The sequence below is a fragment of the Drosophila sechellia genome, chromosome 2R (genome assembly GCF_004382195.2).
Source record: "Drosophila sechellia strain sech25 chromosome 2R, ASM438219v1, whole genome shotgun sequence".
NCBI classification, from domain to species: Eukaryota; Metazoa; Arthropoda; class Insecta; order Diptera; family Drosophilidae; genus Drosophila; species Drosophila sechellia.
In genome coordinates, this window is record NC_045950.1 from 20048835 (window position 1) to 20071047 (window position 22213).

Below are 22213 nucleotides of genomic sequence, written 5' to 3' on the forward strand. Positions count from 1 at the left end.
GCCCCGAAACAAAGTTGTGCTGAAAAACACAAGTCCAACTCTTATCATCTATGAAAGCTGTTGAAAGAATTCAAACGGTGACTAGCTTGACATCACGAAAATAAGTAATTCATGCTAAATTAGAAGAGGTTTGCAATTGTGACTCATGGATAAGCATTGGTAAAGAGCGATGAGCACGGATGTCTTTGGCTCCACGTAAAGCTGAATTTGAATCTGCGAACTGTCCGCTGGCTCCGTCACAGATGGAACTCAATGAAGCTCATGAGCATTCGAGCATTCTGGTGCAAACGCACGCTGCATTCGGGTTACTTCTTGGCTTGCACTTTACAAAAGTCGGGGTATTCGGGTTTCGGCATGAGTCATCGCTGCTGACCACACCTGCTGTCAACCTGAACTCTCTCTTCGGCGTTCGAAAGTCATCTGAATCAGATTTCTTCTTTTCAACACCAGTGCGTTCATATCGAAGGAAAAACCCAGAAACAAGCCGCCCAGTAATAATGATAAACGCACAAATTCGTTATGTAAAGAAATACTATAAAATTTGAAAAATATTTAATTTAGAATAATACAAAATATAAAACTTTTAGGTCTAATACAGATGTATACATTGAATTAATTAATTTTATACCATTCCAAATCGTCAGGTTTGTGGGAAGACGGCGGATTTACAATGGCCTGTGCGTCATTGAACAAGTTACTGCAAAGATTATCCTCAATCTGAAAGCGAAAAGTGCGTAAGGTGAGGTGGTGGCGTGCAACTCGGTTAGCCAACTGGCAACTGCGAATGCTTACCTGGAGGGAAGACACTAAGTTGTCTGGGCAGTCGAGCACGCTAAGCCCAGATTCTGCAAAGATACACGGTAAGGGGAGGCGTTAAGTTAGTAAAGGCGAGGCATGGAGCGATAAGGAGTGTGGAGTGTTCGGCCTCTATCTCAAGATCAGTACTATACTATATAGTGAAAGCAGAGATGCCATGGGAATTACGTGATCGGCCCCCCGCCCACTGCGCACTCAATGTTATCTAGCGATGTCGCTACGATATCTGTGTGTCTCGTTGTCTTACGCTAGTCGGGGTGGTGGAACGAGACTTACGCATTCTGGGATCATTCCATGAAGTCGTTCGATCAATGTGATTTATAAAGTAAAGATCTCCGGACTCGGTAACTGCCTGCTCCCAACCATCCGGCAGTGGACCCAAATTGTTAGCAATGGTCGATGTGGTAGTTTGTTTTGTAGTTTGCAAAACATCTATCGAACAAAAACAATGAATTACAAACCAAAGTAAATAAAAACAAATTAAAATATGTCTTCAACGTAATGCTGCAGTGCAAGCGGATGATAACTGAGGGGCACTGGCGCCCAGCATGCAGCACATATCAGAATCAATTGGAGTGCACTCAAAGCGAATCCAATCGAACTCCCACTTCCGAATGCCAAAATGATCAGACTCCAACCCAATCCCGAAAAGTGCATTGACGCGCTCAAAATGGACGGAATGGACTCCCTGAAATCGGTTGTGTATGCTGTTCATGCGTTAGTTGGAATGAGTTAGAGCCTATCTTATCCCTGCCTGGTCTCTAGCATTAATTAGTCCCCTGATGGGTGATTTAAGTGGGTTAACAATGAGACGCAGCCACAGGCAGTTAACGACTTGCTTATCTAAGGCATGAAATCTCAGATAGAACCTACCATTCTGCTTTATTCGCTCGGCCATCAAGATTTGCTGCTGCTGGCGATATTGGATTCTGGGATCCTCCCACTGCGTAGATTTTGTAGTATGACTGCAAGTAGAGAGAACATCATTGTTGAGATGCCTGTTTTAGGTATTAGTTAAGCTAGTAATGCTTGAGAGATAAACTTTAAAGTCAACCAACGAAGCCAAGAGATATCTGTGACTCACAAGAATATCATAGTTTTCATAAGTTCATAGGGAAGACACGTATTAAATAAAGCTTCCTGCACACTGTTCTTAAAGTCTGTCCACACTCACTTCAAGTAGTAGATCTGGCCATCGTTGGTCTTGGCTTGTTCCCATCCCGGCGGCAAGGCGCCCAGTTGGCGGTTCAACTGAATGGGGCTGATGACGTCGTAGGAGCGCTGCTTCTTGTGCACTGTCTGCATGGACATGGGAATGTCCTGCGACATGCAGGTGTTCATTGCGTCCAAATCGATGGCCGAGCTAGCCGGGGCGCCGCTGGGGAACTCTTGGGCACTGTTCTCTGGGAAAGTGGGCCCAGCGGGCTGCTGTTGGCTGCTCGGATTGGCATTCGGATTGTTGGCTGCTGCTGCGTCGCTCCGGGCGCGCACGTTGTAGTTCTGCTGCAGCGAGGCGGGGCTGCTGCGGGCTCGGGAGTGATGTATCGCCAGGCGGCTGTGCTGGGGAGACGGCTGGATCTGGAGCTGGGGGATGGCGGCGATGGGCGACTGGCCATCTGGCTGCTGGACGATGGACGCCTTGTTCCCGATGTTGATGCTCGACTGGGAGCCCGCGTCGTAGGTGGAGTCGGCGCTGTTGGCCCGCGAGTGCGAGGGCGCCGGGGGCGTGAAGAAGGAGTTGGGCAGCTTCCGCATGCGCAGTGGCAGCTGCAGCGGGCGCTTGGCGTCACCCGGATTCAGGACGCTGTCGAACAGCGCCTGCAGGTTGTCGTCCGTGTCCTGGTTGACCCGCACCACCAGGTTGTTGGACTTGATCGGCGACAACATGTCCTCGTCGTCGATCTCCTTCTCGATCAGGCTGTTTGTATTGCTGCTGGCTGACATCGTCGTTAACATATAAAAGGCACTTATTGTATACAAACGAAAACTACATAGAATTATCTTAGCGATTAGGCACGCGCACATATATGTTCTTCCATATACGTATCACTCCATCGCGCTGCGCGAAACTATAACATTAAGGTGTTAAAAACTAAACTTCGTTGCAATAAATAATAGTAATAATAATAATTACGGAACTGCCAACATAAAATAAATTTAGACCAGTGTTGCCAGATGGCTATCTCCGTCCACTTGTCCATTTCGTTACCAGCGTTCCTCATGTAATCGGCTTCGTGGCTGCACCTGCGGAATGCCAGGGGTATTCCGAAAACCGATTACGATTTTTGTCGATTTCTTTTAGCTATAGCTAAAGATATATTATTTATTTTGTAAATAATAAGGTACAAAACTCACACACTTGTGTCCCATAATATCAAACTATAAATTATTATACTCACAATTATTATTTCTAACATTTATAACATTTTGTTTAGTAAAAATAAGTGCAGGCAAAGGTCTGTCAAAACGCATACCTAATAACAATATAAACTGAATGTACCTTGCTGTTTTAAGTAATAAGTGCAAGCAAAGGTCTGTCAAAAACACATACCCAATAACAATATAAAATAAATATAAATGTGCCTTCTTGTTTTCAGTGCATGTTCGTTTAACCCTTTCAAAACGATTGACAATGGAACAACAAGCCGTTCCGTCTCCTGCCCGACCGGAATCGTCCCCTTTTCGTCTGTTCCCCGTAGAGATGAGCGCGGGCCAGGTCTGTGAACACGAGACAGGTTTTAGACACAGTCAAGGTCCATCTCTAGTTCGGTCTACAGCAAAAAAGTATTTTAACATTGTATATATTGGCACGACACAATTCGGAGGCATTTTGCGCTTGACAATAACTAATGTCGCATGAAACAAATGTAAAATGATCGGCGTGCTATTCGACATATTATGGATCCCCATCGGGGGCTTCCTTTCATTTCTGATATTTATTTCCGCCATAAACAAATCAATCGGCGTCCGAAAAGCGTACGTGAACCTCCTCCTAAGGATATTCGAGGTAAATATTGCTTGCTTTCGGTCCTCAGATGAGTAAGCACCGATTTGAGGTGCTCCAATGCTGCGGTGGCTTTGCAAAAGGTGCTGTCTTACCAATAGTTAAGCTATTCCAAAGTCCATAAATATAGTCAGCTTTTGGAGTACGCCATGTCTGTCCTACGCAATTACTGCAATGCAGGCGAGTTCGAAAAAGTTTTGCTTGCCCGGAAGTTTTAAGTAGATACTCCAGCTATTCTCAAGGAATCTGAGGGTCAGGAGGAGTGTGCATGTGCACCCAAGTTGCCGCTTCCCAGACACTTGTAAAGTGCCAGTCATTAACTCTTCCAATGATATGCTTGCGATACTCTTATCTGCAGATAATCCCCGATTCGACTCGTTAACAACTAATCACCTCTACTTTCAGTACGGTCGAGTTAGTATAGAGACAGCTTCCAAAGAATATCAACACATTCAAAACCCCAAGACTGATGACAAACAGGGAGTGCAACTAGTGGACGACGCTGATTCCAAAGAAGGTACCAATGGAGCCACATTGATTACGAGGGACGCGGTACTCCTGCCCCAGCCACAGGAGCCCGCTCCAGAGAAGCCAGTTTCCTCCACGAAGGTAAGGAGTCCTGCTTTGAAATGGGCTACTAATCCTAACACCATTTTCCACTGGCAGGATGAAATCAATTTCGATTTTGAGAAATGTCTGGACTACGTAAAGTCTGGCGTGGAGGCCATCATCGAGGACGATGTTACGTCGCGCTTCGAGGCGGAGGAGCTCAAGAGCTGGAACATGCTGACACGCACCAATAGGCACTACGAGTTCATCTCCTGGAAAATCACCTCAATCTGGGTGTTCGGCTTCTTCATCCGCTACGTCATCCTGATGCCCCTCCGGGTATTGGTCTGCTTCATTGGTGTAAGTACATTTGGTTCATTTGGTGGCTTTTCCACAACTACCCGATCGTCCCGATTCCCATGCATGCGACAAAATACCCCAAAGGATTCGCTTGAGTAATGTCTTCCGCTTTAGACTCGAGACCAGCATCATGCATGGGGATTGGGCTGTCGAGTAGTTATCTTACAGTGTGAAAGGAAGGTGACTCAACGGACAATAACTGGTTAAACTTTACTCACCTACTGGTGAAAAAGCGTTTTCCTCCATTGATTACATTTCAGCGAAGAGCTAGCTACTTAGTGATCTATTTAGAGAAATAACTTTAGGCAAAGAGTAGATTACCGGACGACCCGACCCCCAAAGGCGCGTTGTTATCTAAATTGCTTGCACTAACGTTCACTGGAAGTTAATACAGACACGTCGCAGTACCGCGAACTTGTGATTAACAAAGTTTTCGTTGATAATTTGTTAATTTACCCAAAATTTACCACCATTTATTTGTGTTGTGCGCGTCTTTTAATTTACTTCTCTAATAAAAACTATTTAATTCCTAGGTTTTATTTGCAGTTTTATCAAACTCTATTGTGGCTTGTTTACCTTTTCGATTTGTACGGCTTTCTCTAGCGAGCTTGTCATTCAAAATAACGTTCCGCCTTATTTCAAGTTCTATGTCCTCCTTTATCAAGTTCCACAATAAGCAATATAAGCCCACAGTCTCTGGGTTCTGTGTAGCCAACCACACCTCTCCCTTGGATGTGGCTATATTATCGACCGATTGTACCTACTCTTTGGTGAGAAAGAAATTTTATCTTAAATTCGTCACAAAAACTGGTTTCATTTAAGTTAAAATGCATGCATCTAACACCCGAAATCGCACATTTTGTAACCCGTTCTTGTACCTAAACATACTAAATCCTGGCGCTCTAACGTATCAGTTCGATCATTTTATCCCAGTAAGAGAAACTCGACTTTTGGGCTTCAGACCTTGGCTAGCAGCCCGGTAACCGCCGATAAATTGTCCAATGGCTTTATTGCTTTCCATTCGCTCAAACTTATCAAAGAGTTCCCATGTGTACGCCTTGGCAGATAGCCATTATCTCTGTGTACATGGAGTTTAGACCCGACGCATATTAACATACCTACAGGCATCGATAAGTTTCAACCGCCTTGCCTACATGAATTACTTCATACTAATCATACTACCTGATAAGTCGGAACTGTTCCGAGTCGGGCAGAAAGTCGATTCGATAATGCATGCATGAATTTGACGGGGGTGCAGTTTTCCATGTGGTCCTAAGTTTATGTTGCAGTACTGGTTTTTGTTTCGTCCCCGCCTAATGTCCTTTGTCCTTTGCACTGTACGAGTGGTTTGCTGATTCCAGCTTATTCGTTTGCCGTGCGAGTATCCGAGTATCGCGAATCAGGTAAGATTAGCGCCGTATCGGATCGGCACGCGGATAAACAATGCTGGCGAAGCAAACCATATTGTCGGATTTGTCGAGTCAATGGGCCTGGCCTTCATAAATTGTTAGGCTCATTGCCAATCGCAAGTGAGCGATTTACAATTAACAAATACCCAGAGCCCCTCTATTTATAGATTTGTTTATACATGGGCATCGCAGTCGCCGATAAAAAGATGCTTCACTCCATCCACATCCATATCCATATCCATGTGCATATTCGTTTGGACCCCAAATGAAACACTTGCGGCGGCTGGCCACTCGATCCACTCTCCAAAAACGCTCTTTCGAAAACGGGAACCTATTTTCGAACACTTTATGGCATGTAAATCCGATTCCGATTTCGATTACGATTCCAATTCCGATCGAGATCTGATCGAGCCATCAATGCGTAATGGGTTTATTTATGGATCTGGGTTAAGCAGTTATGAGCTATTTTCGAATTTCTAAGACTAAAATAAGGCCATGAATGTACTTTGATACACATCGCATGGGTGTGCATATATTTTTAGACTACAAACATACATATTTACATCTGCGCGGATTTCGGTGTGCGTGTCGAAAGCTAATAAATTAATTGTTGCGTAAAATCAGATTACATATGGGTTAGTTGGTTGGTTGGATGGTTAGTTATACACGGGTAGAACCTTCGTGAGGAAGAGCCCATTATATATTTCGATTTTTCCCAAAATCTTGCATGCCTCGCACTTGAGAGTGCAGCAGAACCATACAAAGTACTTGAAGACGAGGCGAATACCCTGCCCCGTTGGGGCGATATAGTAATCCGGGTTACTCTAACTGGGCTGTTACCAGCCCAGAAATGAGACATCGGCGTGGATATAGCCGAGAGTACACATACACAGAGCCGTGGGCATTGCATGATAAATAAATGATATATTCAGAAAGTGCTGTTTTTATTACGCAAACTGTATTTTCTTAGTTGTGCCGTGTGCATCCACAAATATAGACTACCTGTGTACAGAATCTTTCCAGTCTAGTCCGCGGCATTTCCGACGAATAGGAACTACTTCACAGAGTACCTCCGAGGTATATCCTTAGGATTATATATATATGCATATATATGCGTGTATATAATTCAAACGCGCCGATCCGCTGCAGTTTGCCATAATCACCACACAACCGCCGATAAATTGTCCAATGGCTTTATTGCTTTCCATTCGCTCAAACTTATCAAAGAGTTCCCATGTGTACGCCTTGGCAGATAGCCATTATCTCTGTGTACATGGAGTTTAGACCCGACGCATATTAACATACCTACAGGCATCGATAAGTTTCAACCGCCTTGCCTACATGAATTACTTCATACTAATCATACTACCTGATAAGTCGGAACTGTTCCGAGTCGGGCAGAAAGTCGATTCGATAATGCATGCATGAATTTGACGGGGGTGCAGTTTTCCATGTGGTCCTAAGTTTATGTTGCAGTACTGGTTTTTGTTTCGTCCCCGCCTAATGTCCTTTGTCCTTTGCACTGTACGAGTGGTTTGCTGATTCCAGCTTATTCGTTTGCCGTGCGAGTATCCGAGTATCGCGAATCAGGTAAGATTAGCGCCGTGGGTATGGAATCCATTTGTTTATTACTCGCTTTATTGCCCCCACGGTGCCCTCTATTACGTCTGACGATTAGTTTCAGCTGTTTTCGTGGTTTCCCCGGTGAATTTTGTTTGCAGAGTGTGAGCCTAGACCTAAAATCGCAATGATGACCTTTAGATTACGCCTAGGATACTATGTAGGAAATACCAGTGTAAACCCAACCAAGAAGACAAGTGGAGATGACTCCTGGTGTTTTTAAAAGCGAAGAACTTGAAGCTCTATGTAACTGAACTCCCTCACTGTTCCCATTCTCGTTTTGTGCAATCTTAGGTAGTGTGGTTAACAGTCTGCACGGCTGCAGTGGGATACTTAAAGGATGGGCCCTTCAAGCGGGATCTCGTGCACAAGGTGCTCGGCATGTGCTTCGGCGTTTTGTCCAGCGCGATATCGGCGGTTATCACCTACCACAATGAGGATAATCGCCCGTCATCCGGTATTTGTGTTGCCAATCACACCAGTCCCATTGATGTGCTGGTCCTGATGTGCGACTCGACCTACTCACTGGTAAGGCAACGTTTGGAACCTGAAGCTACTAACACCCTGCCCGTATGGAAATAATCACGATCTTTGGTTTTAACATCTTACTTTCTCAGTTTCCAGTAGTCAATAGAATCACACAAACATATAATCCATTTTGAAGTGGTAAATCGCTTGAATGCTTTTCGCATTTTTCCTATGTTATCAATTAGGAATAGGGACTTGCTCCGAATGGATGATTCCTTTTTAGTTTCTGATACACAATGAACAATTAAACTCAATTTAATAGTACTTAGAAATAAGAAAACACTGGTGTTAGAAGCCAATCTGGAAATGCTCCAAATAAACTAGGCTGAATTGGCACTTACCCAAATTGCACGTGCAGGTACTAACCCGAATTTAAGCTTGTTGTGGTGATGGTTTTTGTTTTGCATGTTTAGTGTTCTTGCTTTTTCTGTTCTCGGTAGCTCTGAGCCTCTCTACAAGCCAGATAATAAGTTTCGCCCGGTCTTCTAGATTGGCCAACGCCATGGCGGCTTCTTGGGGGTGCTGCAACGAGCTCTGGCCCGCGCATCTCCTCACATTTGGTTTGAGCGCGGCGAGGCCAAGGATCGCCATTTGGTGGCCGAGCGACTGAAGCAGCACGTGTCTGATCCGAACAACCCACCGATCCTCATCTTCCCGGAGGGAACTTGCATCAACAACACGTCGGTCATGCAGTTCAAGAAGGGCAGCTTCGAAGTTGGCGGCGTCATCTACCCGGTGGCCATAAAGTGAGTACTGGATATTTTTTCGCGGCGAAACCATTTCTCATCCACGGGGTCTCTTTCGGCTTGAAGGTACGATCCGAGGTTCGGCGACGCCTTCTGGAACAGCGCGAAGTACTCGATGATGCAGTATCTGTACATGATGATGACCTCGTGGGCCATCGTGTGCGATGTGTGGTACCTGCCGCCGATGTACAGGCAGGAGGGAGAGTCGGCGATCGACTTCGCGAACCGAGTGAAGAGCGTCATCGCGAAGCAGGGAGGCTTGGTTGATCTGGTCTGGGACGGGCAGCTGAAGCGCATGAAGCCAAAGAAGGAGTGGAGGGAGATCCAGCAAGTAGAGTTTGCCAATCGGCTGAAGTCGGACTCCACCTAAATTACCATATTTCTACAGTGACTGTAACTGATATACATGATTTTGCATAATTTGTATTGCAGCGACTGTAATTTGTATAAATTACGATTAACAATTGGATGGTTAAATAAAAGATGAAGTCAAATGTACAATTATAATAATTATTTGTATATTAATTAATTTATCTACTTTGTAAAATAAACTATATCTGATAAGCTGATTATCACAACATCTGGACGCGATCGCTGTAAATTCATTTCTTTGTCATGCAAAACGCCAGCCACACTCTGGCGAAGAATGGGCTTGAAGGTGAGGCCTCTTTGTTGGATGGAGCGAGACCAGGTCAGCAACCTATGGATGTGGATTTTCGGCCACCTGCATATCATACATAGCTAAGCGGAGCCAAATGAAGCCAACAAGATGGCTAATAACTAGATTACATATGCATAATTATGCGCCGTGCGGCTAATAATGAATCCGAGTGACTGACTCAGCGCTGCGCCACATGTCTATTTTGCACTAATTGTCCACCCATACAGGTAATTAAGACATACGTACTTCCGTGTTCCGAGTTGGAGGCGATCGGTCCATCGAATGGTTAATTCCCGACATTCTGGCGAACTAACCCTGAACTGTCGCCAAAAATAATGGTGGTATCGGATCGGCACGCGGATAAACAATGCTGGCGAAGCAAACCATATTGTCGGATTTGTCGAGTCAATGGGCCTGGCCTTCATAAATTGTTAGGCTCATTGCCAATCGCAAGTGAGCGATTTACAATTAACAAATACCCAGAGCCCCTCTATTTATAGATTTGTTTATACATGGGCATCGCAGTCGCCGATAAAAAGATGCTTCACTCCATCCACATCCATATCCATATCCATGTGCATATTCGTTTGGACCCCAAATGAAACACTTGCGGCGGCTGGCCACTCGATCCACTCTCCAAAAACGCTCTTTCGAAAACGGGAACCTATTTTCGAACACTTTATGGCATGTAAATCCGATTCCGATTTCGATTACGATTCCAATTCCGATCGAGATCTGATCGAGCCATCAATGCGTAATGGGTTTATTTATGGATCTGGGTTAAGCAGTTATGAGCTATTTTCGAATTTCTAAGACTAAAATAAGGCCATGAATGTACTTTGATACACATCGCATGGGTGTGCATATATTTTTAGACTACAAACATACATATTTACATCTGCGCGGATTTCGGTGTGCGTGTCGAAAGCTAATAAATTAATTGTTGCGTAAAATCAGATTACATATGGGTTAGTTGGTTGGTTGGATGGTTAGTTATACACGGGTAGAACCTTCGTGAGGAAGAGCCCATTATATATTTCGATTTTTCCCAAAATCTTGCATGCCTCGCACTTGAGAGTGCAGCAGAACCATACAAAGTACTTGAAGACGAGGCGAATACCCTGCCCCGTTGGGGCGATATAGTAATCCGGGTTACTCTAACTGGGCTGTTACCAGCCCAGAAATGAGACATCGGCGTGGATATAGCCGAGAGTACACATACACAGAGCCGTGGGCATTGCATGATAAATAAATGATATATTCAGAAAGTGCTGTTTTTATTACGCAAACTGTATTTTCTTAGTTGTGCCGTGTGCATCCACAAATATAGACTACCTGTGTACAGAATCTTTCCAGTCTAGTCCGCGGCATTTCCGACGAATAGGAACTACTTCACAGAGTACCTCCGAGGTATATCCTTAGGATTATATATATATGCATATATATGCGTGTATATAATTCAAACGCGCCGATCCGCTGCAGTTTGCCATAATCACAGTTTCTTGCCCCGCAGACACACACACGCACTCAGATCAAAATGCCTTTCGTTCCCGTTGAAACCCCCAAGTGCCCCGCGTGCGGCAAGTCGGTCTACGCTGCCGAGGAGCGCGTTGCCGGAGGCTACAAATTCCACAAGACCTGCTTCAAGTGCAGTAAGTATGAGTGTCCTGCGAGCCAGATCGTCGGGACGTGGTCCTTCGAGCCGGATAGCTAACGAAAACCCCACCTCGCCACTCTCCCCTTTCAGGCATGTGCAACAAGGCCCTGGACTCGACCAACTGCACGGAGCACGAGAAGGAGCTTTTCTGCAAAAACTGCCATGGTCGCAAATACGGTCCCAAGGGATACGGTTTCGGTGGTGGTGCCGGCTGCCTGTCCACGGACACTGGCGCCCACTTAAACAGAGAGTAAGGACTAACTAAGAAATATGTTTTGTATGAAAATTGTGTAAAATTCCTTGAATTAAATGTGTAGTTTTGCTTTCTATTAGAACCTGTATGTTTTCAATGTTTTCCATACCCAAAAAAGTCCCCGAAAATCAGACATCCCCCCACTGTTAACTTTCTGGGCAGAAACCGCCAGGGATATCCAGTTTCTGATTCCCTGGAAAATTCCACTAACGATAACCGATTGTTAATGTTAAACAGACACATTGTGGTCTTTGGTGAAACGATTCTTGTATCTTTGTTTACAACGTCCACGGACTGCAAATTGATAAAATAAATGTACAATAAAACAAAGTAGTTGTAAGCTTATTCACGTGTTATTTATAGGTTTCTATTCGCATCTCCCTCGCTGCTGTCTGTGTGGATTTCGTGTATTCCCCCAATTCGTTTTTTGGTCGGGCACAACGACCGACCTTTCCGACTTCTGTTCCTCGTCTTCTGTGTGACTAAGATGACCCCCTCCCCCATTCAATGTCCACCTAGAGCGCCGTAATTGAGGGAGGCATTTGAATCTTTCTAGATTCGTTCCGCCCAAGATCCCCCCGAAAGCACCCGACGGGCTGGGCTGCCCACGGTGTGGCATATATGTGTATGCCGCCGAGCAGATGCTGGCCAGAGGAAAGGTGAACTATTGAAACGATCCCCGTTCGTCGGTCCTTGTCTTAGGTGGTGTTCTCTATCGCAGGGTTACCATCGAAGGTGCTTCAAGTGCGTGCAATGCAACAAGACTCTAGACTCAACTCTTCACTGTGATGGTCCGGACAAGGACATTTACTGTAGAGGTACATTTCCAACCCATAGAGTTTAGAGAACTAGGATCTTTAGAAGCATTCGCTTTTCAGGATGTTATGCTCAGAAGTTTGGGGCCAGGGGTTACGGACACATCGGCATTTCGTCCTTGGGGTTGATGTCCGACATCAAGGATTGCGAGTGGCAAAGGTGAGATCAGTGGTAACACCAATTGTGGCGAGGCTATTAAGTTGGTCCTTGCAGCGACATGGCTCCCAAAGCCTCCATCATAAATGTGGAGCAAATCCAGGCGCCAATTGGGGAAGGATGTCCACGTTGTGGCGGCGTGGTCTTCGCCGCGGAACAAGTTCTCTCCAAGGGAAGGAGCTGGCACCGGAAGTGCTTCAAGTGTCGGGACTGCACCAAGACTCTGGACTCCATTATCGCGTGCGATGGTCCGGACAATGAGGTCTACTGCAAGACTTGCTACGGCAAGAAGTGGGGACCCCATGGTTATGGATTCGCCTGTGGATCCAGTTTCCTGCAAACCGACGGCATCACGTGAGTGGCTTCCACTCCAAGGTTCTTCTAGAATCTGGATAAAACAATCCTTCAAACATCTTCTTCAAAATCCAATCCATAATTTGACTGAAAGAGATTTCTTACAGTGAGGAGAACTTGGCATCTGAGCGACCCTTTGTGGCCCCGGACACCACTTCGATCATGGCTCCGGACGGCGAGGGATGTCCCCGATGTGGTGGAGCGGTCTTTGCGGCCGAGCTGCAGCTGTCCAAGGGGAAGATGTATCACAGGAAGTGCTTCAACTGCGCCAGGTGCACCCGACCCTTGGACTCGGTGCTCGCCTGTGACGGGCCGGATGACAATATCTACTGCAAGCTCTGCTACGCGAAGCTCTTTGGCCCCAAGGGCGTCGGGTACGGACACACGCCCACCCTGGTGTCCACCAACTACGAGTACACGCCCAGCTGGTAAGCCCGCTGTCCAGTTCAAACAGAGTTCGTCTGGATCCAAGGATCTCTCCTTCCAGTTGGGGAACCATCGATCGCAACGGACAAAAGTCGGAGAACGGGTGTCCGCGATGCGGATTCATGGTCTTCGCCGCGGAACAGGTGAAGAGCGCGAAGAACGTGTGGCACAAGCTCTGCTTCTACTGCATGGAGTGCCGCAAGTACCTGGACTCGACCAACCTGAACGACGGACCCGATGGCGGCATCTATTGCCGATCGTGCTACGGCAAGTTCTACGGGCCGAAGGGCGTGGGCTACGGAATCGGAGCTGGCACACTGACCATGGCTTAACAACTCGACCAAAAAAGCGCGCTCAAGAACTAATCCCACCAGTATGCAATGTGCTCCAAGATTCGTGCTGGGGATTTCAGTCCTTGGGCGCCCACATTTTTGAGGCTGACGAATAGGTGTAGTATTGCAATTCCACAAAAGTGTACTTTTAGCTCCAAGACAACGACATTTAGTAATCAAAGTATAGAAGGCAAGTGAGCTGGCGGTGGTTAGTATAGAAATTGTATAAGTATCGAGCATAAGTACCGAAAAATGCATTCTGACCTCCGACTTGAACTTCATTGTAAAACCTGCGAAAACGAATTTCCAAACCTTGCTCATCAAGGATGCCCTTGCTTATCCAAAGGATTGGTGTGCCAAAGTGTGCAACACAATTTTTCGATCGCCTTTTGGACACCGCCATTCGAAATCCTTGGAACTTCTGAGGAACTCCGTATGATATGATATATATGGCAGTCGTAGCAACAAACCAATACCCTATAAGTTTCGAACGACTAATAAACGACAAGTGGTAACTTTGTACATGTGGTTCTGTTGTTTCAAGTATTTATTATATAATAAGTAATAAGTAACGGTAGGACAGATTACTTGGAGAGGGTCAAAGCGGCATCTATTTGCAGGATCTCTTTATTCAAAATATATTAACGATAAGGCTAAGGGTACATAGTATGGGAACGGAAGTGGCGATCAGCAGGCCGCTGCCGGAGAACGTGGAGTTGCAGCAGTCGGCGGAGAAGACGAGGATCTTGGGGTACAGCGATCGCCAGAAGTTGATCCGCTGGTTGTTCAGCAGGTTGTCCGTGTTGAAGCTCTCGTCGATCAGGAGCACTGAGTCGTTGTTGGGGGTCATGGCGTTCCACTTCACGTACACGTTCGACTTCGTGGGGTTCGAGGTCTTGGCGAAGTTCGCCCACAGGGTCATGATGATGTCGGCGATCTTCTTGTCGGTCGACTTCCAGTCGACGGAGTTGGTCATGTAGGGATTGCCCCAGACGAAGACCTGGTCGAAGTACTTGGGCACACTTATCCAGCTGGGCAGATCCTGGAGCACCGATCTCGGCCGCATCCTGAACAGGTAGCTGTACACCTGGCTATCGTTACTGATCAGATCGGCGAACGTCTGCATGGGTGTGATGTAGAACTTCTCGGTGTGAGCACTGATGATGTGCTTGTTCGTCTTCTTGGCGTCCGTATCCGAGTCGTTTGCGTACATGAAGTTGATGGCATCCGATATCAACTCGTAGTTGGAGCACCACTCGTAGTTGCGCACCAGCTTGTGCATGTCGGTCACGGCGATGTCGGTGTAGAAGCCCTCCAGATCGGAGGGGCTGATGTCCGTGTCGAGGTTGTCCTTGAACAAGGTCAGCACCTCCTCCATGTCGGTCACTCCAATGATGACGGGCACCCTGTGGTAGCTGCCCTTCTTGAACAGGATCTCCGGCTGGTTCTCGATGAACGGATAGGAGGTATTGCTCAGCCCAAAGTCCACCACGGGTCCCCAGCTCACCTGCGGCAGGTTCTCCGAAAGCCGCTTGGCGTCGATCCTCTTCAGGCACTGGATAAACATCGAGGTTGGCCTACGGGGACAGGCGAAGGTGCTGGACACCTGGTCCAGCGATCCCTCGTACTCGTACGGCATTTTGACGGGACTCAGCGGATTGCCGGACATTATGATGGCCTTGTGGAACCCACCCTTCGACCACTCACCCGACGTCATGTGCAGCGCCACACTCATGGCCCCCGCATCGTGGCCCATCAGGGTGATCCGGTTCGAGTCCCCGCCAAAGAAATTAATGTTCTTCTTGACCCAGTAGAGCGCGGCTGACTGGTCCATCAGGCCATAGTTTCCCTGGGCCTCGCCGTCGTCGGTGGTGAAGAACCCGAAGATGTTCAGCCGATACGAGAAGGTCACCACAATCACCTTCTGCTTGAAGACCAACTGGAATGGCTCCACATCCGCCGGACTGCCCGTGGAGAAGTCGCCGGAATGGATCCACACAACAACTGCGTATCCATTGATTTCGGGCAGTCCTATCATAAAAATGATATAAAATAAATATAAATATAAAGCGTTTTATAGTTCTTTAAGGTGCAAAAGGTCTTTTTGTGGGGGTGACCCAGAAATGCCGACGGTTGATATTCGATATGAATGCATTTACATACAAATTTCAACCCAAATCCAGCATAAGAGATTTCTATGCCAACCCCATTGTGATCGGATAAACCATGTTAGCCAAACTATAAACTAATCAAAAATAAATATTAACATAAGCATTTGAAGAGCCCACAAAAGATATCAGATCCTAGATGGAGTGATCCAAATCTCCATGCTAATAAGTAGAAGTACTTACCATCAGGTACAAAGACGTTCAGATACAGGCAGTTCTCCTCGTACTTCCTCTCCGCATCCTGGGCACTCGAGTCGGACTGTATGATTTTCAGGATCTGCTCGGTTTCTTTGCCCACGGACGGCATGGCGTTCTGCCAGCAGTCCGGTTGGAAGACGGTCGCGTTGAAAATGCCCTTCCAGGGTGTTAGTTCGATATCCGGCGGCTGGAATCTCCTGGCGTGTGCATAGCGAATGCCCAGGTAGGCCTTGATGTTCTGCGTCCGGAACATCTTCAGGTAGGTTCCGGAAATGACTCCGTTGCCCGGAATATGGATGAAGGGTGCGTCCACGCATTGGACAGGTACGAAGCAGTAATCGCTGACTAGGTGAAGAAACACGGCCAAGTAGGCCAGGAAGTTCGCTCTGCAGTCCATGGCTCGTCCGGTTGCTTCACATCTTTCCCAGTTTTGAGCCCAGGCGACACTGTTCGCAATCTTTCGAGGCACGCGAGCCCTCCGTTGCCATGGCGAAAATACACAAAAATATTGTTGCCTAGGATTTTGTAACTATGGCACTCATCCATCTCTTTGCGCCCAGGTTGTTTTTATTTATTTAGGCTACGTCACCATCGGAATGCTGTTAACCCCAGATGGCCCCATTTTGCAAATAATAAATTTTTCTCTTGACTTAATCGGAGGTTAAAAGTTGTAATCGGATTTTACTTATACCCTACTTCAAAGCAACATATTTTTCGAAAATTCTAGATGTCATGTGTTCAGCTTAAACGTCAATTTCACCCACAAGTAACTCATACTCCTCGAAATTTTAGAAAATTGCTCTGAAGATCGAAAATGTCCCATGAACCGCAGAAGCCCGCCAAGCCAGCAGTGAAGGAGCCTCCGGTTGTGAGCGAGGAGACCAGGACCAAGGACAAGTGCCTGGCGGACTTTTGCCTGAAGGGTGGCAGTGGCCTGATCATCGGCAGCGCGGTCACCTTGTTCTTCACGCGCCCACAAACCTATCCCATTTGGCTGGGACTGGGCGTCGGCATGGGCGTGGCCTACGACTGCTGCCAGGCGCGCTGGAATCAACAGTAGTGTTCGAAGGATCTCTGAGCTTCAATAAATGTGGGCTTTCCCGTCTCGGAACACGTTCTAGATGCAACAGGGTTTCCGCTTTTGTAATCTTTTTGAGTGATCTCGGCTATTTCCCTCCTAATTGCTTGTATTATATTAAAGTGCACAGAACCCAAACTACACACTTTGCAAAGCCTGTTCGAAAGCGATTTGGAAAAATGGTTTTTCAAAACTCTTCGGCCAGCTGAAACAGCCGCTGCAAGTCGCGCCAAGTCGGTCTTTGGCCACCGAAAGTTTAGTTATTCCCACGGCGTTTCGGAACGGAAAAGCAAGAGTGGCAAACTGGTTTTGGGATCGGCGCGAGTAACCCTACTCTTCGGCCAGCCACAATTACCATTACCACTGCCACCGCCACCGCCGACGATGTGGCCGTTCTCTTCGGGAGTCAGCGAATGCGCATGTGTGCAGGCCATGGTAGCTGTGGCTCGGACTCGGATTCGGATTCACATTCAGATTCAGACACGTTCGGTTTGGGACTCGGATTCATTCGTTGCCACTCCAGCTCTATGCTCCGCGTTGGACCCACCGATAGCTTGGCTTTCTGCCTCAGTTTCATAATTGTCTCGGCCAGCAGCAGCGGACGGAGTTCATGATTTCGCTCGGAATATGTATTAGCCCGTTAGCCAGTGCATCGTTGTTGCCCCCCCGAATCAGTGCTTGGAAAATGCACTTTTGAGCGTGTACGTGTATGTGGCAAGTAGTTGGCGAACGTGAATGAAAACATGAGCTGCCACTGAACGAAACCCATTCTCCAGCTGGAAGTGCCAGTGAGTTATCCCGCGGAAGAAAAGAAACTGAATTGATTACCGATTACCATTCGCGGAGTCGCAGTCTCGGAACTAAATACCAAAGACACAGGCCCGAGCCCAGCTCCAAGCTGGAGGCCCAAGCCTTTCTCTATTCAATGTTTCTCAATGACCTAATGCTTTCGATTGTCTTTGTGCTTGCGAGTGTGCGTGCATTGGTTACATACAGTGGGTGCGAAAACTACTCGCACTCCGTGGCGGTTTCAATGTTTCCAGCCACGAAAAGTGATCTGACCAGTTCTGTGGGAGCCAGGCATTTGGCACGGCGCCTTCGAAAGACCAAAGTGATCTGCCGCCGCGAAAGATCGCCAGATAATGTACACATGTACTCCGCGCTCATATGTGCTCCATCATCGGGGCCACCCTACCCAGTTTTGCCCAGCTTGCCCATTCAATGCCAAGAGTTAGCGGTCGCTGGCTGAATAATCTTAACGATACACCACCAGCCAGCCAGCCAACTGGCTGTCAGCAAATTGGCTCAACTCAATTTTGTAACTAATGATCGATCGCAATGCGAGCATACGAAATCCAAACAAAGCTGGCCAGCTCCTCGACTCCGAGTACTGCGAAGTTTACATAACGCGGAGCCACTTGCACGGATAACCCCGAATGAGTACAAAACACTCGCTTTCAAGCCCACATGATGGCCCAAAGTACTCACGAGTGTTACGGTGGCCAATTTGAATGTTTATGGCCTCAATTAGGCCGTACGCAATAAACTGGACCGAGAAGCTATCGCAGTGGTCCACTCTTAACAAGGCTAATTAAACATTTGTGCTACACAGCTTAATTATTCAAATCATTATTCAAATTCGAAATGCGGGTGAAAGCCTTTTAATTGCCCGAAATCAGTTAACACCTATCACAGCATTCACTTCTTCGCTTTTCAGATCTTATCAATATTTTTCTGAGCTTTTCACCTGCCGAGTCTTACCAACATGCTGCGCTACCTGCTCATTCTTTGCGCCCTCGGAAGCGGTGAGTCCATAGAGTTAAGATCAACTTTCTAACGCCTCCTTGTAGGGAGGAGAAACCTCGAGACTCGCATATATTATACCTTAAAGTTGCTGCGTTCGCTTTTTACCCTGCCGCTTGGCAAAAACATATCTTAATTGCAATCACTTCGATCTTCGTCATATTGTTTTAATAAATTGAATGTGTATTTTCTTGAGTAATTGCGCCTGCCAATCAGAAAAACTTTTTCAGAAAACCTGTTTACAAAGAAATTTCGCGCTTGTACATTACGAGGCGAGTTGCCTTGAATATATCATATTTATTCGTATATCTGTAAGCCTAACAACACAAAAGATATTCTATGGCTTACGAGCGAATCAACTGAACTGAACTAAACAGCGAATTCGGATACCCTTTCCCCCCAGCTACTTGCGGCGATGTGGAGCTACTCACTCAAACTGTCTATGGCTTCCTGGACTTCACAACCACGATTGGCAACACCGTCATGGTGTTCTCGCCCCAAAGTTCTCCAGCCTTCGGTGAGTGCATTATATAATAGGCATAATATCAGAACTACTTTCCTAAATGAGCAATATTAATATTAATAGAACTTAAATCGAACGACACGCACGAGATAATCAATATTATAGAGACTAAGCCGAAAGTGACGAAGAAGGAAAAGGAGAATGTCGGCATCAAGCCAACGCCTTTGATCGTGACTCACTCGAATGTCATTCCCGAGACCGAGACATCCCAGATTGAATCTTACAACACAAGTCTCTCCAACTCGCCCATCCAGACGCTTCTGAATGCCCCCGAATACGACCTGCTCTCCCGCCAGCCCGAGCAGTTCGCCGAGGAAACCTACCGCCTGGTGAACTTCAAGTCCAAGGGCGAGGCCGACCGCCAAAGGATATATCCGTCCAAGAAGGAGCCCGTGCATGGCCCCCAAACGCGGTCCACTGAGTTCAGGAGCATCGTGACGGCGACCAAGGACTCTGGTAAATTCTCCAAGGTCTCCCAGGTCCACGCAGTCGCCAGTGTGGAGAAGAAGAGCAAGCCCCGGCAGTCGCGGACCAACAAACCAGTTACGCCCTCGATCCAGCCGAGCAGGACTCTGAAGGAGTCCTCCATCCAGACCCAACTGGCCAGCAAGCCACCAAGGAAGAGTCACCAAAGTGGTCGCGACAACCGAGGATCGTCGGGCACCAGAAAGCCCTCGCGTCCCAAGGGAAAGCGGTAATAGAAGCCACACTCCAAGGTTTCTTATGATTACCTTGTAAAATTGATCCTTCTATTGCAGGAGGAACAAGCACACCCAGAGTTCCAAGCCGGCAGTAGCTCCATCAGCAACTGAAACTACCGCCCGCCACTCGTATCGGTCGAAAGCAAATGCGAATGCTGTGCAGGAGGAGCCAGTGTCCGTCGTGAGTCCCAATGCATTCAAGCTCAACAGGCGACCTGGCAGATGGCAGTATAAGTCCTCGCCGAAGCCCAAGGTGAACATAAGGAAGAACGCCAACCCCAATCTGCCCACCTCCGTTCAAAACGACACGGCTCCCAGTGATGAGATCCCCGTGGACATCATCACCAACCAGGCCATAAACAACGGCAGGGATCTTGAGGCGTCCGGCTCCCAGAACGGCCCAGTTGCGAACAACAATAACGACGATCCCAACTCCAAATACTTTGTGCAGACGTTGAACGTGGAGATATCGACACCCCAACCATTCATAGACACCTATTACGAAATTGCGACCATTAAGACTCCGTTTATATTCCAGGTAATGATGTCGTTGTGTCTTTTTTTCCATTTCGAACTATGAGACTATGAGTTTCTTTGTCTGAAGTTCCCACGCCAATAAGCCCCATTAATGGCATTCATTTGTTTTCAGGCTGGCGTGGTTAAGAAAACGCGCTTCCTGACCGTCACCTCTACCATTGAGAAGGTAATCCAGCAGGAGCACACCAAGGAGTACTCCGAAGACGATGGCCCGCTGACGGAGAACATTTTGGAGGCCACCCCCAGCACCGATGACAAGACCTTAACAGGCAGCGTTACGACCTTGAAGCCCATCTATCTGGGCGAGGAGACCGAGACCCCCAGCCTGGAGACCATAACGGAGTCCTTTTCCATAACGCACACCAAGCTGAAGACCCAGATCCTCCCAGTTGTGAACGCGAAAAGAAACGAGACCATCCAATTTACCCTGGTTCAGACCTACGATTACACCAGTATCATCACTGTAACCCAGACTATTTCCCCATTGAGCGACGACTTCAATCCCTCAAAGAACTTCAAGGACTTCGAAGGAAGTTTGGACGAGGCTGGGTCGGAAATCAACCTGGACCTCGAGTTTGGAGATGAAGATAATACGGGCAAATTCGACGCAAAGATCAAGCCGAAACTCAAAGTTGAGGCCAAGAGTAATGTAACCAGCCCACTAATCCCTCTGCTCCCGGAATCGATTAGCTTCCCGGAAACGCTGCAAAACAGCTTGATAACTTCCACGCGACCCGTGATCAAGCTGGAGACCATCTGGGAGTCCCATGTGGTGCCGCTGGTCAGAGGAACCGAGACTATCATGAGAACCCTCTCCAAGTCCGTGGGTGTGGTGGAGAAGACGGAGTACGTCACTGATGTCGCCACGATTTCCATTCCAACGCCATCCTCTCAATATCCCTTCTCGATCAACCCCTTCAATCCCTTCAACCCACTCTTGCCCATTGCCCCGCAGCAGTTCATCACCTCCACCGAGGTGCAGCAGTCCATGGTAACGGAAACGAGCTCCAAGGTTCTGAAGCTGACCTTCGGCGCGAGGACCGCCTACACCACCATCTTCTCAACCTCCGTCGTTCCCACAGCCGTCACTAGATTAATAACCGCCACCATTCCCGGCCAGCCAGGCCAATCCTTCCCCAACTACTTTCCGCCTCCTTACAATCCATTCGCCTATGTTGGCTAGTTTTTAGGAGCATCTGCGAAAGCGAGAGTGTCTAACCCCATTACTTCTTTGTAATTAGGAATCCTGTATTATATTTAAGAACACGTGCAAATATCGAAAATGCGGTGATACAAAAAGCAGTAGATTTTATTAGATTGTGTGTGCACTTTGTCGCAAAAGTTGCTAATGTAAATACTCGAGTTAAGACTAAATTAGGATTGCATCGAATTTTTTGGATCTAAGATAAGCAAAACATGGTTGTAGTTCGGTTTAACTGCTGTTAATAAATTTTTGAACCTTTTTATTCCCTAAATTAGTTTTTCATTCTGTTTTATTTACTGCGGCTCAACAGTTAT

The 22213-nt window shown here is 47.1% G+C and overlaps 6 protein-coding genes across 12 annotated transcripts; 4 read left to right on the forward strand and 2 right to left on the reverse strand.

The window, feature by feature from the left end:
• Nucleotides 1-513: 513 nt before the first annotated feature.
• LOC6613013 (transcriptional coactivator yorkie) lies at nt 514-2975 on the reverse strand. Of its 2 annotated transcripts, XM_002037467.2 has the most exons (5): nt 1991-2974; nt 1690-1781; nt 1093-1248; nt 793-845; nt 514-717 (listed from the first exon to the last, which is right to left on the reverse strand). In XM_002037467.2, the coding sequence occupies exons 1-5, from the start codon at nt 2839-2841 to the stop codon at nt 613-615; spliced, it is 1257 nt and encodes a 418-aa protein (XP_002037503.2). In that variant the 5' UTR covers nt 2842-2974; the 3' UTR covers nt 514-612. The 2 variants fall into 2 exon arrangements, with proteins under 2 accessions (XP_002037503.2, XP_032570966.1); XM_032715075.1 differs by lacking the exon at nt 1093-1248 and having other exon boundaries at nt 1991-2975.
• Nucleotides 2976-3555: 580 nt separating this feature from the next.
• Nucleotides 3556-9618, forward strand: LOC6613014 (glycerol-3-phosphate acyltransferase 3). Of its 3 annotated transcripts, none has more exons than XM_032715072.1 (6): nt 3590-3823; nt 4226-4429; nt 4487-4729; nt 5263-5499; nt 8776-9032; nt 9099-9618. In XM_032715072.1, exons 1-6 carry the CDS (start codon nt 3689-3691, stop codon nt 9400-9402), a joined length of 1380 nt encoding a protein of 459 aa, XP_032570963.1. In that variant the 5' UTR covers nt 3590-3688; the 3' UTR covers nt 9403-9618. The 3 variants fall into 3 exon arrangements, 2 of the variants coding, with proteins under 2 accessions (XP_032570963.1, XP_032570964.1); XM_032715073.1 differs by lacking the exon at nt 5263-5499 and adding an exon at nt 8053-8286 and having other exon boundaries at nt 3592-3823; XR_004361334.1 differs by lacking the exons at nt 5263-5499; nt 9099-9618 and adding an exon at nt 8053-8644 and having other exon boundaries at nt 3556-3823; nt 8776-8867.
• On the forward strand, nt 7189-13708 carry LOC6613015 (muscle LIM protein 1). 2 transcript variants are annotated; one of them, XM_032715076.1, is made up of 9 exons: nt 10992-11103; nt 11207-11345; nt 11441-11600; nt 12160-12262; nt 12325-12421; nt 12482-12578; nt 12633-12929; nt 13037-13357; nt 13417-13708. In XM_032715076.1, the coding sequence occupies exons 2-9, from the start codon at nt 11231-11233 to the stop codon at nt 13685-13687; spliced, it is 1461 nt and encodes a 486-aa protein (XP_032570967.1). In that variant the 5' UTR covers nt 10992-11103; nt 11207-11230; the 3' UTR covers nt 13688-13708. The 2 variants fall into 2 exon arrangements, with proteins under 2 accessions (XP_002037505.1, XP_032570967.1); XM_002037469.2 differs by lacking the exons at nt 10992-11103; nt 12160-12262; nt 12325-12421; ... (2 more) ...; nt 13037-13357; nt 13417-13708 and adding an exon at nt 7189-7215 and having other exon boundaries at nt 11441-11685.
• A 503-nt stretch (nt 13709-14211) lies between these two features.
• On the reverse strand, nt 14212-16751 carry LOC6613016 (carboxylesterase 5A). Its single transcript, XM_032715071.1, has 2 exons — nt 16039-16751; nt 14212-15718 (listed from the first exon to the last, which is right to left on the reverse strand). The coding sequence occupies exons 1-2, from the start codon at nt 16448-16450 to the stop codon at nt 14319-14321; spliced, it is 1812 nt and encodes a 603-aa protein (XP_032570962.1). The 5' UTR covers nt 16451-16751; the 3' UTR covers nt 14212-14318.
• A 3-nt stretch (nt 16752-16754) lies between these two features.
• LOC6613018 (MICOS complex subunit Mic10) lies at nt 16755-17272 on the forward strand. Its single transcript, XM_002037472.2, has one exon. The coding sequence runs from the start codon at nt 16868-16870 to the stop codon at nt 17111-17113; it is 246 nt and encodes an 81-aa protein (XP_002037508.1). The 5' UTR covers nt 16755-16867; the 3' UTR covers nt 17114-17272.
• Nucleotides 17273-17613: 341 nt separating this feature from the next.
• On the forward strand, nt 17614-22170 carry LOC6613019. 3 transcript variants are annotated; one of them, XM_002037473.2, is made up of 6 exons: nt 17614-17919; nt 18849-18936; nt 19338-19451; nt 19521-20151; nt 20216-20696; nt 20808-22170. In XM_002037473.2, the coding sequence occupies exons 2-6, from the start codon at nt 18897-18899 to the stop codon at nt 21876-21878; spliced, it is 2337 nt and encodes a 778-aa protein (XP_002037509.1). In that variant the 5' UTR covers nt 17614-17919; nt 18849-18896; the 3' UTR covers nt 21879-22170. The 3 variants fall into 3 exon arrangements, with proteins under 3 accessions (XP_002037509.1, XP_032570961.1, XP_032570960.1); XM_032715070.1 differs by having other exon boundaries at nt 17614-17838; XM_032715069.1 differs by having other exon boundaries at nt 17614-17832.
• The last annotated feature ends 43 nt before the right edge of the window (nt 22171-22213 follow it).